The following is an 18,587-nucleotide window of genomic DNA, read 5'->3' on the forward strand; positions in this document are numbered from 1 at the left end:
CGTGTAGATTGAACATCAAAATATAAACACCTATTTGATACTGTATATGTTTATCTCCATCTTTCTTTTACTTATTATCTTATACAACTTATACACATTAAAAAAATACACATAAAAATCAAACGAAATGTATTCGACATCATTGTACCAAAAAAAAAGAGAGTATCTGACATCAAAATTTTGATTTACAAAGCTAAGAGGTTGATATCTTACGTACATGAACAATAAATGTTAATTATACCTATGGTGAAGTATTCAATACTGCAAGTTACATATCAAACTTTATTTATTCTAGGCTTAAATATGTATTTGATCCTTGCAATTAGGGGTCGTTTAAAAATTGGTCCCTGTATTCGCTAATCCTTGCAAACTAGCCTTGCAATCATTAATCATTTAAAATTTCGTCCCTCTCCCCAGTTAATCACTGCCACGTCACTAATCTGATGAGGTGGCACTGATGATTTGCCCATACGCACGCGAAATGACCAATTTACCCTTAAATTCATCTTCAACCAAAACACTCTTTCATCTTTCTCCTCCTACCATTCCCAGTCCAAAAACCTTCAGCAATTTTCATTCATGGCAGAGAAAAAAAATTCAAATCTCAGTGGAATTAAAACCTTCAACAATTCAACTCAAATTAAACTCAAAAGCACAACAAAATCTTGAGCAAATAATGCAATCAAAATAAAATTGAGTCCCAAAAAAAGGAATTCCACCAAGTAACTACCCCAATACGAGTACAAAAATCAGAAAAGATCATACTAAAAGTGCTTCTAATCAAACAAGTTGAATCCCATGTCATCGTCACTCTCATCCTTAGGTTCTTCCTTCTTCTCCTCGGTAGGAGCAGCAACTGCAGTGGAGGCAACAACAGCAATTGGGGCCGAAACAGAAACCGGAGCACCACCTCCAGTGGCATTCAATATCAAATCAAATCATCAAGGTTCTTCTTCTCAGCAAGAAATTGATTGAGAAGAAAGATGGAAGGGGCATGACAGCTGAAACCCCAACAAACCAAACCTGAAGAGCGCCGGAGATGACGACGACGGTGGTGGTAACGTCACCGGCGGAATTTGTGCCAACCCCAATCCAGAATTCGCTGAATTTTTTTTACCCTAACCCCAACCCAGAATTCGAATTTCTGTAAATTTGTGGATTTGCGAATTTGATAAAAAAAACTGGATTTTTGAGAGTGAAAGAGAAAGATGAAATGAAGTTTTTTGAGAAATAGAGAAGAGGTTGAACAGATCTCTAGTAGAGAGAAGAAGAAGAAGAAGGGCATTTTGGTCATTTCGCGTGCGTATGGGCCATTTAACATAGACTCGTCAGTAATTACGTGATGTGGCAGTCATTAATCGGGTCAAAGGACGAAATTTTAAATGATTAATGATTGCAAAGCTAGTTTGCAAGGATTAGCGAATGCAGGGACCAATTTTTAAACGACCCCTAATTGCAAGGATCAAATACATATTTAAGCCTTTATTCTATAACTCAAGCAAAATTTTTACCTTTGAAATGGGAACAGAGTAAAATACAAAATCTGGTTCAAAACTGAGTGACATTGGCCTCACCAGGATAGCCATTATAGTGGAGTTTGACATGCAGTGAAGAACAAAGCATCTTGAACTTGAGCCTGAGGCTATCCATTATCTCTTGCACTTGTAGATCTTCCGGATCCATCAAAGGGTATTTTTGGATCAATTCTTGCATCTGGGTGATGGTAGTTTTGGCCCGGGAAGAGAAGCAAGTCGGATCAATCTGGATGGCAGATGTCCAGATGTGGATGCAGCCGCTGTAGAATCCGAGTTCCTCACCGACCTCAAAACCAACTTTGAGCCCAACCTGCTTCCCCTCTTCCCTGCCGGCATCAAGGCCATGACTGTAACCTTCATCATAGCCTTCCTTCAAATGGGTCTCCTCCAAATTAAACGAAGAATCAAACGGGTCATCCATCACTACTCAACACCCAATTCACAACCTGCTAAAGAGAATGGACACTTTTCAATTTGACATTTTTCTTTTAAAAAATATAAAGGCATTATGGTCGAGAAAATGGAAGTTTAGGTTATTTTCATTTATGTATGGCCATTCATGGTTAGTTTCATCAGAAAAAACCAATTCAAAATGAACTGAACCAGAACTCAATTTGAGTCAACCCCGATTTTCTTCAACCCAAATAGAGCTATTTTAAAACCAGTTCAAAAACTGGTTCGGTTTGTAAGAAACAGATAAAAAAATTAGTTCAAGAACTAATTCCAGTTTAAGAACTGATTTGCCAGGCTCTAATGGATAGTCCCCAAACTGGTCTTGCAACCAAATAAAAAAAGAGCCAGGCACCAGCAACATGAAAAAAATCTGGGTCATCTACTTCATTTACCACATAAAAAATCCATCACGTTTTAAAGTTGAAACAATCAAACATGGAAAGAAAGTAGCATCACATATAAAAAGCTTTTTAAAAACTTGTGTAAGACATCACAAAATATTAGTGCATGTGGGTGTGAATGAATTTTTTTCCTTATTGCACAAAGCATCACAGAATATATCTTAAATTTTTCTATAAAAAGAAAGAATGTATCATAACTTCATAGGATTTCACAGATAAAATACAAGAACTAATCTATCACTACTAGCCATAGTAGTATTGCCATGAAACCTGCATCAACAAGCACTACTCGTTCAGTCAGAATAAAATATTAATATTAATGAAAGTGGTAAAGTCCTGCAACGGCGTAAGAGCCCAAGCCAAGTTACTAGGTATTCAACAAAGAATCTTCAAACACCACCTGCTCAGCCATCTTCCTTCTCTTTGTAAAGAACTTTTGAGAGCCACGTGTTATCTTTGGAACACTTGAATGAAAATTTCTCATTCGTTTTGATTTTTTTTTGTTATTCGTCTCATTTCATTATTGCTTCAGCCATCAAGTTATGTTATATTTAAAAGCAGCAGATGGCATTGATTCAGTTTGAGACTTTCAGAAACTGACTGTTTCCCTAAGAACTCTACTTAGGCTTACCATTCCCAAATATTATGACAGTACTTTTGTAAAATATTTGACACCACAGGAGGCTTTAAAAAGTTAATAGCCTTGTTGATGTTGACTTTAAGTATAAAAAAACACTGAAATCATCTAAGTATCATGTAATCAGCTATATATCCGGTCATTTCATCTGATACAGCAACAAGGCTATTAACTTTTTAAGATGAAATGACTACTTGAGATGTGTGCTGGTGGTGCCCTATATTACAAACATACATACCACACAAAAACAAAACAATATGCTAAAAGTCCAAATGAGCCAAAATTAAATGCATAACTTTAGTTGGAGATTACACTTCCTATCACTGGAAACATAAGAGATCTGTAAAGTATACGACAAATACCAAGGGTTGTCAACTTCAAACATCAAAAGAGCATTGATTTCCCTTCATTTTTATACCATGACACATATATCTATGAGATAACTCAAAAACAAGCACCAAATTTGAACAAAGCAGAGTGGATTATATTTCTAAAAGAAATTACAAGTCTCTAAGATTGTAAATCTACAAGTACGTCTCTAAGATTAGATCTATAATAAAATTGTCTGAAAGTGTCATGTGGTTTATACTTCGCAATTGCATTTCATGTCTTTTGTTGTTTTGTTGGCATTATTTTTTATATTATTGCCAAGTAGTAAGCTCCAAAAGGAAGAAACAAGTAATTGAATCCAATTTGAATATGGATTAAAGCTTTGTATTGAAATATGATTTCAACATTAAATGATAACCAAGTCCTAGTACATATCAGCAAGCTTAAAAGCAAAAAGTATGTGACACATCTATTATGAAAAATATTTTGCAAGGTTAAGGCTTAAAAGGATTTACCTCTCTAAAATGGTTTGTCCTAATTTTGTCAACAGTTACGTCTCCAGCAACTATGAACTTTTTCCAATCACTTTCAATATATTTGAGCACCTGTATTGGAAAAACAAAATTGAAGGATGTAATAGTTAATGTCACGAATTTCATGACTTACCATTTCAATAAAACTTGAAAGGGAAGAAGAAACAATTTCTTTTGGAGCACTCCCACTAACACCAATTAATAGTGTAAAATAAATTTGAGCTCAAGTTAGATAAAAGGAGAAAAGGGTAGGCGCAAGAGAGTTAAGGACTTACCAAGCGATACAAACTAAGTTTCAAAACTATCTTATAAGAATGACTAACACTATTACCCTTGTCATGTATCTAATATGGAAGAACATAATGTGCCTATCATCTCAATCTCAAATTTGATATGCTTAATACTCTACATTTCAACTAGATCCGTGTTCAATTGATTCAAGGTTTACAGTGTTGTGTGTAAATATAGTACGAGTGGACCTCCGCAAGCATCCTATTCCTAAACCATTCTTCGTCCTTTTCGTAGAACTTTTTTATTTTTAAATAAAATTTACAGCGCTTCTTTGATCCCATTAGCTATACAGAACTGAATCAAATTAGCAGAGAGATCAGGAAAAGGGGAAATAAATAAACTTAATAAGCTAACCAGGGTAAAATATATCACTCTGCCTTTTTAAATTGTGTAAATGTGAGAAAGTAACACACTTCTTCTGTTTCATATTTTAACTTGAGGGACGACTTATAAATAGCATAATTAGTTAACATAGAGATGCAAAGAAAACATGCATCCTCTAGTTAAAATAAAACAAGAAAACAATCATTTTGGTCCTTGAATGTGTCAGACGATGTTAGTACTTGGTATAATCCCAAAATACATCGAAATTGCAAAGACATCCCCAGCGCACCTTTTGTTAGTAATTTAATGGACTAAATTGACCAACGAACTCGAGGACTAAATTAACTACCTAAAAACATATTTGAAGACCAACATGACTAATAAAAGAGACACATATGGATGTGTTTGTAATTTCGATAAACTCAGAGACAATAATGACAGTATCTCACACATTCATGGATTAAAATGATTGTTTTTGCAAACACAAACATAAAGTTATGATCATAATGAAAAGCAACAAAATTTCAAAATCTCACTAATCCTCATGTTTTACCTTATGAATTCAATCAAAAGCAAAAGGAAAAGCAAAATTTATTGAAAGAATGATTCACCTCAAACATTGAATAGCTAAGATTGAAGCATATAAACATGCATAAATCTATGGAGTATGCAGTATAACAAATCACTATATTAGAATTTAGATATGGTTGAAAATTAAAATAATCACCTATCAACAACATGGTAATTGAACTGAATGGAATAAAAACGGAAGAGTGATCGAACAGAATAGCGAATCAAAATCTATTATGCAGTGGAAATTGAGAATTTAGAGAGTGAATGAAGGGAGGAAATGAGAGAATTGGGATTAGGGTTTATCGATTTGGGATTTTGAGAAATGCAAAGAAAGTTCTGAAGTACGCTTCGAGAATGTGGTATTAATAATTTTGGCCCTGAAGGATTTCAACAAAGACGCTTTGGCCGAGTGGTTAAGGCGTGTGCCTGCTAAGTACATGGGGTTTCCCCGCGAGAGTTCGAATCTCTCAGGCGTCGATTTCTTTTTGTAAGAGTATTTCATCCCAAAAGGAAGTAGTTTATTCAACTCAATAGGAAGTTCAATTTCTTTTATTTTTTTTTAGTGAGGAAGTCCAATTTATTAGGGAGAGCTTATTAGTTACTTTGTTGGAGAAGAAATAACAGAGATTGATATTAAGATGATAGACTTGAAGAGTTGGGTTAGCCAATGTGTAAGGTAGGGTATTGTTGCACATGGTTTCAAAACTTTGAGGACTCAAATTTCTCAAAAATATTGATTAGAAATTAAGTTCTAAATTTTTAATCAAATTTAAAATTTTGAACCTAAGGGTCAAATTCCTACATAGGTTTTTATGTATACCAATACCCGCGTTCAAAATTACGAGGGTTCAAAATTAGAATAGAATCTACAAAATATTTAAGATTTATGTAAATTTTACACAAAAATGTTTCTCTTGCACAAATATGGATCATATTCCTTTAAAGTAGTAAAAAAGAAGGGAAAATAACATGTTTTCCTCGTGAGAATATTAAGATCATCCACATACTAGCTTAACTCGGCAAGCTTAGTACTTAATATGTGCTTCCATTGTTGAGAAAACAAAAAGAGTACTTAGTGGAAAAAGTAACTCAAATAATCACTCTTTTTTCTCAGATCTTACTCTGGTTAAATATTAAAATATTAAAAAGTAACGATATGAGTTATTTGCATGATCTAAAGTTTGGTTAGAGCACTTTGTCTTGAAAACTTTTAAATATGTTTCTTCAAAAAAATGTATTAAAAGTTGAGTTCACCGACTTCTAACACAATATTTTTATGGGTCATGCTAATCAGTGCCCTTAGGGCAATGGTTAAGGAAACCAAAAAGAGAAAGTTTTAAGTTGAAAATACAATTTTTTAGACTTTTGAGGAGTTGAATGCACAAGTTCCAATGCGATATTACTATATTTGCTTCCTTAACCATTGTCTTGAGGACACTGGTTAGCATTTCCCTATTTTTATTTGAGCTCCCTTAATCAATGTCTTACTAACACTCTTTAGCATATCCATAAAATCTTAATTGTTTTAATTGCTTAACCAATGCTCATGTAGCACTATGTAGCATTCTACTTGCTTAAATTATTATATTCTACTTGCTTAAATTATTATCATGTTAATTTTTTTAAAAGATTATCATATTAATTATGTTTCTTGAGAGACACACGCATGTTAGTTATTGCATGGGATGTCAATGTTAAATGAAAATATAAAAGCACTCCCCCTTGCCTATCTCCTTCACAATCCAACTAGTCATTTCAAATTAATTAAGTTGCGTTAAAATTACTTCATGATAACTATTCCATATTCAATTACAAATTTCTCATTGCACTCATTATTTGACATGACAATCATGTTTAGGCATCTTTTAAGTTGAAAATCAAAGCTGGAATTATAATTATTACTCTTAGAATTCAACTTTCAGTTAACCATTCATATTTATTTATCAATAACTAACATTCATTTTCACAAATACTTTAAAAAATCCAATTAAGCATCCATTCACCTTGCATGATTCATTCATCTGATTTTGAATATCTGGTGGACATATTTGTATGGTTAGTTATGCTCTCCATGTTTCTACAAACACGATTAATCTGATTATTGCTTTGTTCTAAAATTCTAAGAGCAGAATCATTATATTTCGCATTATATGATCTTAAATTCTTAATGGCATTCAATTTGAATAAAGCAATACAAACTAACCACTATAAAAGTTGTACTCACCAGCCTATTCCATATCTTAAATTTTTTAACCATGTTATTGTGTGAATTATCTAGAAGGCTCCAACTCAAAACTTATATCTTCCTTGATTTAATTTGGTAATATGTTTTTCTTACCAAAATATATAATAATAAGTGAATTAGAAATTCAAGATCATATAATTTTAAAAAAAATATTTTTTCTTAGTTTGGAAACAAAGTAGTAAACACCGCTGAAACTTATGAAGTGATGAATTTGTTTTTCAATTTTACTATTGAATACAATTAAACTGTTTTATTTTTAGGAGATTATTTATACTCTCATATTGAAAAATGAGAATTTTGTAAAGTAATTAATAATAAAATCTAGAGAATTTCTCAAAAAAAAAATAAAATTAAGAGAATTTTGACATGCATCAATGAAATGATTTTTTAATGTGTGTACAAAAACATTAAACTTCCAAAATTTTGAAATGGATAGAATAGTGTTAAGTGATATATCTTAGGGTAGCCTAGCCATATAGTAAACATAAACAATATCTAGAAATATTTCCATAAATATTTTTCTGTTGAGACCATATTTCCATAAAATATTGTTGAACCAGAAACTTTATTAACAAGCAAAAATATTAAAGCAGAATACAATAGATATTCCCAACCACATATGTATCATAATAAATTTTCTGTAAACAAATCATCATCTACCCAATCTGAAAACCTAAGATATGAACTTCTATCCTCCAAATAAACCATCCCAAAATAATGTTTTAACATGGGACCACATAAAGTTAATGTGTAACTATCTATTGACATATATATATATATATATATATATATATATATATATATATCTTTTCACAATTGTATATATCATATATGACAGATTCTTGTATATATTTAACTACAGTAGTTTTCTGTGGGATACAAATTGACAATTTTGCAAGACTAATTACATGATCATCAATTCAAATATACAATGATTGACTTTTATTTCAGTCCTACCTTATTAATCCCTGTACTGTATAACAGCAAAAATACAAATATAACCCTGGAGTGTAAAAAATGGAAAGGAATATGAAAACACTTTGTTGAATCTGCTTGCATCATCAGTTTGAAAAATCAAGAAATGGAAATGATGAAACATCTTTCATCAAGTCTTCCAAATTCCAATCTCCAACAGATAAATCTCCATGAAACAAATTCTCCACCTCATCATCAACTCTATTTTCACTTCTCTTACTAACAACATTGCAGTTGTTAATAACAATGTTGTTTATGTCATCAAAGTTATAACTACTATTGTAATTACCATCTTCTCCATTGCATGCATTCTCCATTTTTACACTATGTTCAGAAGTAATAGTACTATTAACACTCTCTAGAGGAGGAACATTGTAAATTTCCATCTCATCACCTTCTACACCATTAATAATATTTACACTCCCAAACACCTTTTCCAAATAGAAACTTTTGCTGTCATGATTATTCTGTGACAAGTATGTTCCTGTTGTACTATTATTGAAGAATCCACATCCAGAACCTGACATAATGGTGTTGAAAACTGTGTTTTGCATTGTTGGTGGTGATGGAGATGAAGTATTGAACATAGGCATAAAATGATTATCGATATGTTGTTGATCTTGTGTTGAAGAAGTTATAAAACCTCCCATGTTATGGTCTTTGTTAGGGTCGTACGAGGATTCATCGCTTGCGTTTGGTGAAGTGTTCAACGACATGTTCTTGAGTCTTTTCTTTATTGTTGAATTCCAAAAGTTCTTGATTTCATTGTCTGTTCTTCCGGGTAAGCGTGCCGCAATTTGAGACCATCTTTGAAAATGAAGCAAAATTTAATATGTTTGCTTAATAATTCAAAAAAATTATGAAATAGACAGTAAATAGATATTTTTTTTGAGGGACATTAAATAGAGTTATGTTGAGTTACATATATGTTTATTAATTAATTTCTGTCAATTTTTTAAAACTAAAAAAGAATGCATGCTTTGCATGGAAGTTAATTAGTCTTTTTTTGAACAATACACGTAGTATGGAGTGTCTTCAACTCGAAGTCCAAATAAAGACGAATCACAGTGCCTATATGTTGTTTTCAGTTGTACTTTTGTCTTCTACAAGGAGCTGTCTTGATCATATACATATATTATTATTAATATATTTGATGCATGTTGTGCATGTATTTTTTAACTTTGAATTAGTTGTGTCGTATCTTAGATTGAGGAGGACTTAAATTTTGTCACAAAAAGACTTCCTTTTACAAAATTGTCTGTCTCTCTAAATGGAAGCACTATTGCTTATGAAAATAATTTGCATGATCACAACAACAAATTTAAATCACTTGGGTACACACAACAAAAAATGCACATTAATTAATTCAATAAAAATTAATTAATAATAATAATATAATTGATTTTTTTTGTCTCCTTTTCATTTTTAAATTTATGAGTTTGTCTAAAAAATCTAAATTAATCTTTGGTTGTGATTACACAAGTCTTGATCTGCTTATGATGTATCTATTGACTTTTTGTGATAATTCTATGTTTTCTATATCACAAATGATTCAGGAACACAATTTTTTTACAACATTTTTTAAGAAACAATTTTACACAACATGACACCATATACTATATTTGTTGTGTATACTATTTCAAAATATACATAGCTAATTTTTTCATGGGAATATAGAATTCACCTCTTGATGTAGGTGAGATAACTTGAGAGAAAAAAAATGGTGTATCAAATATAAATCTCTAAAAATAAAGGTGAATATTTACATTTTTTAATAAATTTTAATGAAATACTACATCTCTACCCTTTTTTTATTATTATAAAATTCATGATTTTATTAAAAAAATGGTCAAGTCCATCTTTAAAACATTTTTTGTGGTCCATATTATACATACTCATGTTTGGTGCATACAAATATTAATTATTAGTTCACAGTTGAAATCTCTTTATGTCCACTAAATAGTGAGTTAAGGAGCCAATGTAAAAATGGTTATCTTCTCAGATTAAGATAAATTTGGTACTAATAAGATAAATAAATTGATGAGCTAGGTAGAAAAGTGAAGTGAACCTGTTTCCAAGAAGGGAATGCAAATGAATGATATGTTCTTCTTCCTGTGGTGAGAATGCACCACGTTTAAGATCAGGCCTCAAGTAATTGATCCATCTTAACCTACAACTTTTTCCACATCTTTGCAATCCAGCATTTCTAGCAACATCACTCCAACAACCTTGTCCACTATTTAACATATAGTTCATAAGCTTCTCATCTTCCTCTGGTGACCACAATCCTTTTCTAAGTTTATTGTTTGTGTTGTTTTTTCCAGATGCAATATCTGGCTTCCTCATTGTACTATTGAATCCTTCACCCTCACCTTGATGTAGAGATGAAAGAATTAGGATTTATAAAGAGAAAGTATATGTATATATATAATAATAAGAAAGAAGCTTCATAGGGTGGGAATGATGATGATAATGATGATGGTGATGGTTGTGGGGTTTGCTTACAAATTAGGGAAGAGTAGTGAGAGAGAAACAGAAAGAGGAGTTGGTTGGTTGATGAGTCTAGTTGAAAAAGAAAACGGTTTGGAGAGAGACTTGAGGGAGAGAGAGAGAGAGATAGAGAAATATTTAGATGTGTGTGTGTCTTCTTGTCTTTGACTCCATGGCCTTGTTTTCTTTTTCAATTTTCTATTTTTTTTCTTCACTCACAAGGTAATCATCATACATGAATCACAGTGTGCCAGATAAATATAGATATAAATATATATATATATATATATATATATATATATATATATATATATCTATACATATATACTATACAACTTTGTTTTATAATGAAGCCAAGTTATTTGCTTCCACTTCACATAATGATCTCTCTCTCTCTCTCTCTGCTACTCTACCTCCACACGTGAAGCTGAAGATATATAATTAACATGTATATCACATAATTAATAATAAAGAATAATTACGACGGCACATACTTAATGATAGTTATATGCGTGTGTGTAACAGTTATTATTATTACTATTTTGTTAATTTTGGTGTATAAGATGATCCACTTGCTTAAGCTTCATTGCCTAAAGAAGTAAAATATACTCAAAATATATATGAAACATATATATAATATACGCCACTTTTGATCAAAAAGTAACAAAAGAAGAGATTTGGAGGTTTCTTAGTCTCTTTATCGATGTACACACGCACACACGTAGATACATAATGTTATCCTTGGTACTATTAGTCAATTTGAACATATATCTGTTACTTAACTATAAGTCTATAACCACAAAGATATAAAGGGTTCACTACTAATTGTACAGATGTATTGGTTTTTAAGTTTTATCCGTTCCTACATCCTAGGGTATATGAAGGTCAGGCCAAATGGAAAGGGTTGTCTGCTTTAGGTGATCAACAATAAGTTGAAAATAGTGACCTCTGCGGTCAGTGTATAACAGTGACCGCAGGGGATCCCATGTTGTACTATTATATGGTTTTTGGTGAGGATCCGTCAAATAAGACCTCTTACAATTGTTTATGGTGCAATAGTTATAAAAACTGTTAATTTTAGAGAGAGAAAAAGTTTCTCTCTTTAATTTTATCGGTCTTTATAACTGTTGCACTATAAAACAACATTAAAGAATTCTGGTTCGTAGTTTTGTATATCTCATTCATGTGTAATTTTCATATCTACACACACAACATTAATTGTTTTAGATTTGAGTACTTTTTTTATATTATATATCCTTCAATTTTTTTTACCAACTATGGCAGAAACATATATGCACCAGATGTAATTTTGTAGAGGAATAATGGTGACTTTATTGATAAAATAGTAAACAGCAGAGTTTAGTAAATTGAGATTGAAGAAAGTGATTACTTTAACCTTCTATGGTTTTGTCAAGCATATTATTTCCCAAAGAAAGGTGAATCATGCTAAAAAAAGGAAGAAAGAAATGGTGCAACCAGAATTTGACTTTTTAGACTATCTTTTAAAAGCAAGGAAAACATGCATATAAATGTATGAACAATTTCCTTGTATAATTACCATTTCAACCTGAAAAACAAGTTGAATTAGAGAACTCAAAATCTACTTTGTTTTTGGAGGTTAATTAATACATCCTGATGACGTACTAATGATAATATCTGTGTTGAGAATCTGATTATTTTCCTTATTTTAAAATCAAACTCATAAAAAACCTGCTAAATAGAGAGGACTTATGTGTGTGGTAGTTAAAGTGGTGTATCTAAAGCCTAAACAATTATAGATGATTAGAAGAAGCATAACTTTAAGCACTAAGTTGATTAATGTATAAAAATGAAACTGGCAAAATATCTGCAATGAGGAATAAAGTAAATTAACCAACTCTTGCACAAGTAAAAGAAGAAACCATTTGAGTAAGATAATGGATGTTCTTTCTATATAGTCACTATGAGAGTTTTTTTATTATGAGTGTTCTTACTCATTATAACTTCCTTACATTCTACAGACTCAAAAGCTACAAGGATTATCAAAAAGTTACAAGATAGTACAAGGAAAAGTTAAAAGAAGCAATCAATTTAGTAAATTGGCACCCCCCAGAGGGACCTAGTAGTGGGCTAGAGGGAAGGATGGATATGATATATGATTTAATTCATATACACTGTCAATGTAAATATTTTTTTACACGGTCAGTCAATCATAATTGTCAGATTACCAAAAACATTTTACTTTAATTATAATTACTATAAAGTTGCACATATGATTGGTTTTGATATGCTCACAATGTAAAACTTTTTACACATGGAGTGTATCACAATTAAACTCTATAATATAGTATCATGTCCTAATTGTCCCAAGTAGATAGCTCGGCTTATGAGCTAAGAAACAACGCAGAAGTTCTAAGCATGAGATACATGGTTCGATCCCTGGAAACTACCATAATCACTAACTTATCACAATTAAAATCATGTGTTTGTGGAACATTGTGTCACAAAGGATTTTCTTTGGCATTAAGAATTGTGATTTGTAACAGAGGATATTTGTTTGGGTGTAGGTAGAAAAAAACTTCAAATAAAGGAAGAAAACAAAGTACCATTTGTCCACCTCAGAGATCCAATTCATGTCGTTAACTACACATCATATTGCTTTGACTTCAAATAATATAATGATTAATCACAAATTTAGTAGATACTGTAGACTATAGAGAATATGTGATAGGATTCGTGTCCACAAATCCTAAAACCTTCACACAAATACACATCATAAGAATTGACCAGTGCTTGAAGTTGCTTCAAAATGCATCTTTAATCAATAAAAAATAAAGGGTAGAAAAGTATATTAAGTATATCAATGAAAACCATAAAAAAAACAAACATTTACAATTTACTTATACATACGTACTACATCTTTGAATATTACTAGCCATAAGCTAAAATTTGTTATAAAACTTCCAAACACATAAGGCTTCAGCTTTTCTATGCTTTCTCTATACTGCATGTTATCTTGCCAAAGTTTAGCTCTATTCTTATTCAAGTTGATTACCTCATAAGTAAGCAAGCATGACTTTAGTTAGATAAGAGGGGTCCTACCAACAACAACTTTCCAATACAAAACTATCAATAAATTAAGAAAGTGCAACCACCAAAGTAACGAACTATCTAAAGGTAGTGGCCCTATGATACATTAATTTTTTTTAAATGAGCAACAAAATCAACATGGAAAAATGTGATAGTTAGACAAGTATAATTAATGAATAAGCAAATTAGTACTATGAGTGTTTTACACTTATTTAAAATATATCACAATGTAAATTTGAGGGTCCTGGATCCTCTACTGCAGCACTCACAATAGGTCTCTATAATCTCTTTTAATTTTTCTTCTCTCTTTCATATGTTTCCATTTTATTTCAATATTTTCTCATCCACCTTTGTTCTTTTCTGTGACATATAGTACAACACTAGAGTAGAGGATGCATATAACTAGAGTGTGACGGGAAGGGAAAAATTGACATGTAATGGGGTATGTGATGGATATACCTACCTATTTCATCGTGATTAAAGGGACATTTTTAAAAAAACTTACTTTAACTTATCTTATGATATGAACACATGTTCCAGCAACAAAATATATGTCCTAACCAAGCGAGCTCAAGTGGTTAATTAATTTCACCAAGGACGAATCGTTTGGAAGAATCCAAGTTCGAAACTATCTTCACCTCACGGTCGAACTCCGAATTATCAGTGTCTCTTTCCCCTAAAAACCATAAGGTTTAAAAAAAATGTCCTCCATAGATAGAAATTTTGTGCCCCCCCACCCCAAGAGTTGACCTTGCATGGACGGGGAGGATGTTCTTAAACGACCCACTACAAAAGCAGGATAACACCACTAAACAAAGTATGCATATTTTTCCACTCACTAGGTGTGTGTTTGGTTTTATGATGACAAAAATTGATTTTGAATGAATTGATTATGTAAAATTGATTCTCACTAAAAGTGATTTGAATGTAAAATTGTGTTTGAATACAAGTGAGTCGAATTTTAAATTTGTATGTATAAATTAATTGTAAAAGTGAGTTGAATGTATAAATTCTAGCTTCAGTAGAATCAATTCTACAAACAAAATCAATTCTACTTTAAAACATTCCAACATGCAAAAAGCAATTATATTCCTCTAGAATCAGTTTTGGTGTTTTAAAATTGAAACCAAAACCCACAGTTGCTGCACCATGCTGGTGCAGTTTGTTTTTTTTGGTTGTATCCCATATGCCGTTCTCTCTCAGTCTATCAGACCAGAGGAAGATTTTACCTCATACCCCTTCAATTGTACCTGCACCCCCTACCATTCAAACTAGAGAAGCTTATCTGTTATAACAATTTCTTTTCCCACCCTCCACACCTGGTTTGGATTATGAAATCTGAAAAAATGTAGGGAGTTGGAGGATGTTTTTAGAGTATTTTTACACATTTTGGATTATATATCCGAAATGTTGTAGGACACACGTGAAGCTTGTTGGATAGGATAAGAAATTGTCGACATTATAAGAGGATTTAAATGTTAAAATATCCCAGTTTCAAGTTTAAGGATAAAAACCCCGACTACAATAGGTAGTTGCAGTCAACTTCCACTATATCGAAGTTTTTATTTGATATCTGTGTAGATGTAAACAAATTAGAGATAGAACTAAAAACAAACATTTATTCAAGGCAAGAACTGAAGTCTCAAAATTAGAGACAAAATTCTTCTGTCTATAACTTGACATATTGGTCAGTGGTCACTAGCATTGGACAATAAAAAAAAAATGCAAATGTCTTGAAAAGAGATGGGTTTGTCTCATACTAAGATTGTAATGTTTAAGTTAGAACAATGTGTCCTTATGAAGATGAACTTTAAATCCCATTTCTAATATTTATTATTTATCAATGATTTAGTCTCTAAAGTCTATCTCCAGTTAGAGACAAATATTTTTTATTTTTTATTTTTTTTGTACCTTTTCTAAATGAAAATCAAAATATTCCTTCTTTTGTCAAAAAAATCAAAATAGTCCTTTTTTTTCCATAAAATAAAATCAAACATGCAAATGACTCTATTATAAATATCAAATCATTCATATTTCAATCAGGTGCACATTTTGGAACTCTAACAAGCAACACACTCATAAATTCGTGCATAACATAAAAAAAAGTGTTAATATTTGATTTAGACAGTATTTAAGTGAATATGTGTCCTTTCTTGCTGATACCAAGTCTATGCTTTTGTCAGACTATTGGGTACATTGCTCGCTACTACTCTCACCACTCTCAGATTTTCTATCAGATATTTGTGTTGTTACATTTCCTGAAAATGTAGTTGTTAGTCTATATATATATTTTTTATATTTATAAGAGATAAAACTTTCAAGACTAGCATATACATACATTTAGTTGTTAGTCCTTGAACCACTAATTTGGTTTTCACTTTGGCCTATGAGGTCGATCATAAAGCTCAAAACATGTTGGTTCCCTTTTCATTTCCACCTTCTAAAAAATAACAAGCAAACATTAAATTAGTGCAAAATTAGTTAACTATCCATGCTATCATTAAGAGTTACTAACCATTCTCTTGGAATGTTCTCTTGTGGATATGGATCCTCCACTATGCACATTGTATCCATCTTGAGACTGCCTATTTTTCTTATTCATCGTAGAAACTTTTTGCCAATCATCGGCTTGCCATTTAACCCTCAATCGTTTTAATTTTTTTCGCCAATCCAACCACCCTTATCCTTACTACTACGCACCTTGAACAAAGCATTTTTTAGTGCTAAGGATCCCCTGCTATTGAAGCTCTTTTTAATCTTGTCTTCATCGTGTTCAAGCCACTTGTATTTGGCCTACAAACAAAAACAATTCCAAGATCAATTGAACAGCAGCATAAAAGCAATTCTGAAACTCAAATAAGACTGAAGTGTTTCGAAGAGTGGCTAAGTTACTTGTTTATGATCAGACCAGTTTAAAGATTCAGAAGACTTTTTTATAAGCAATATCAGCTATTAAGAAGGTATTAGACACTCACAGATGTTGAATGTGAGGAGGCTGGGGTGTGGGCATAAAGGGTTGGAGGCATACGAATGTAAGGTCGAACCCGATCCATGCTAACATACTAACCCAACCAACAATTATGACTTTCACCATTCAAAAAGTAAAAAATAAAAATAAAAATAGAACTTAGATACGAGGGTATGAACCCAATGAGTGATAAACAAGACACGGGCAAGACTAGATTAGATAAATAATCTAATCATACAAAATGTATTATACATTAAATAGTTACAAGAATAAATGACTTCCTGTAATTTCACTACCAAATTCTAATATTGTTAAGACATGAACCATAATATTCTAAATTTGTCATGTTAAAGTTCAAATTTAGAGATGATCAAGTAAATGACAAAAAAATTATAAGCAGCAGAGCAAATCGGATATGTATGGACGAATATATTCAGCTGGTCCTATTCTATGTGAACAAATCTGATATGGACAGCATGAAATAACAAAATGAAATTGGGTTCATTGCAATTTAGACACTAGCCTAGAATGTCACAAAGAAGTCTTAACCTACTCCATAACAGGAAACCTCTCCTATGGGATCAAAATCTAAAAATATCAAACATGTTTTGCTTTCTATTGGTAATTCTATTGGTAAGGAATGTCATATAATACCTTAAATTCAGCAAACCACTTGTCTATCATGTCATCATCCACATGAGTTATTTTTGTATGAAGTGTCTAACAATGATCTTATGAGTTATTTTTGTCTTTTTTTTGTTTCTTGTGTTTGTGGATTTATGTAGAGATTTCCACATGGTGGTTTTCCGAACAACTGACACTTGAGCATAGGTTCCGATCAAGCGAGAAATAGAAGTCGTGTTGCATCATTCATTTCAAGAGAAGTTAATCATCATCTTATTTGTGCGTTTCTCTTAGAAAGTGGTATGACTACTTTAAAGTTGGATGTTATTTTGTTTGATGGGGGATGAACATCTCCTTTTGACAATGCACAAATTAAAAAAAAAAAAAAAACAGAGGGTTTGTGAAGCTTAAAAGAGAAGTCAAAAAAGTTGAAGAATAATCTTTCTCCAAATATGGTTAAGAGAATGTTTTATGATATTTTGAAGATTATGCTGACGACAAAGTAAAGAAATGTGAAACTTTGGATGAAGTCAAATATTCATCTAAGTCTCACATCACATAGTGAGAAGAAAAAAAGAGATGCAAGATTATTTTAAATATAGAGTTATATTGAGTTATCTTCACCACTAGGGACGGACCTACGTTAAGCGCTATGAGTGCCTAGGCCCTCACTACTTTTTCAAAAAAAAATTCTTCTGATAATAACACTTATTATATATACTACTCTAATCATAATTGATAAATAAAGATATGAATAGTAAAAGGCCACACTTAATAATCTAAATTATTAAATAAATATGTTTAGTCATTACAAAATTAGTGAGTTTTTAAGTTTAGTTTCTATAGTTTTAATGGTAGTTTTTAATCCTCTATAATATTATTGTAGTTTATAAGTATAGTTCTTATTTTAATTTTTTTTTGCAAAAAATGTGTATTTTTAGTCCTTCAAAATAGTTCCTATATAATTTGAATATGGACTAAAAATGGATTTTTTTTTTTATAGAGACTAAACTTGAAAGCTCATAATTTTATAGGGATTAAGAACATATTTAATGCTAAACTAAAAGTCAAATATATCTCAATTCTCAAATTGCAAACCCCATTCGAGATAAAACATGGCAACACAACTAATGAAATAG

The 18,587-nt window shown here is 31.5% G+C and overlaps 1 protein-coding gene, 1 long non-coding RNA gene and 1 other non-coding gene across 3 annotated transcripts; 1 reads left to right on the forward strand and 2 right to left on the reverse strand.

Annotated features, from left to right (window-relative positions):
- Nucleotides 1-118: 118 nt before the first annotated feature.
- On the reverse strand, nucleotides 119-5,424 carry LOC25492563 (uncharacterized). The gene is made up of 3 exons (XR_003011584.2): nucleotides 5,232-5,424; nucleotides 3,872-3,961; nucleotides 119-1,981 (listed from the first exon to the last, which is right to left on the reverse strand). It is a non-coding gene; the product is annotated as an uncharacterized lncRNA (long non-coding RNA).
- A 48-nt stretch (nucleotides 5,425-5,472) lies between these two features.
- TRNAS-GCU (transfer RNA serine (anticodon GCU)) lies at nucleotides 5,473-5,554 on the forward strand. Its single transcript has one exon. It is a non-coding gene; the product is annotated as a tRNA-Ser (tRNA).
- Nucleotides 5,555-8,134: 2,580 nt separating this feature from the next.
- On the reverse strand, nucleotides 8,135-10,851 carry LOC25492565 (transcription factor MYB46). The gene is made up of 2 exons (XM_013600727.3): nucleotides 10,366-10,851; nucleotides 8,135-9,104 (listed from the first exon to the last, which is right to left on the reverse strand). Exons 1-2 carry the CDS (start codon nucleotides 10,641-10,643, stop codon nucleotides 8,384-8,386), a joined length of 999 nt encoding a protein of 332 aa, XP_013456181.1. The 5' UTR covers nucleotides 10,644-10,851; the 3' UTR covers nucleotides 8,135-8,383.
- Nucleotides 10,852-18,587: the final 7,736 nt, after the last annotated feature.

Source organism: Medicago truncatula, chromosome 4 (genome assembly GCF_003473485.1).
Source record: "Medicago truncatula cultivar Jemalong A17 chromosome 4, MtrunA17r5.0-ANR, whole genome shotgun sequence".
Lineage (NCBI taxonomy): Eukaryota > Viridiplantae > Streptophyta > Magnoliopsida > Fabales > Fabaceae > Medicago > Medicago truncatula.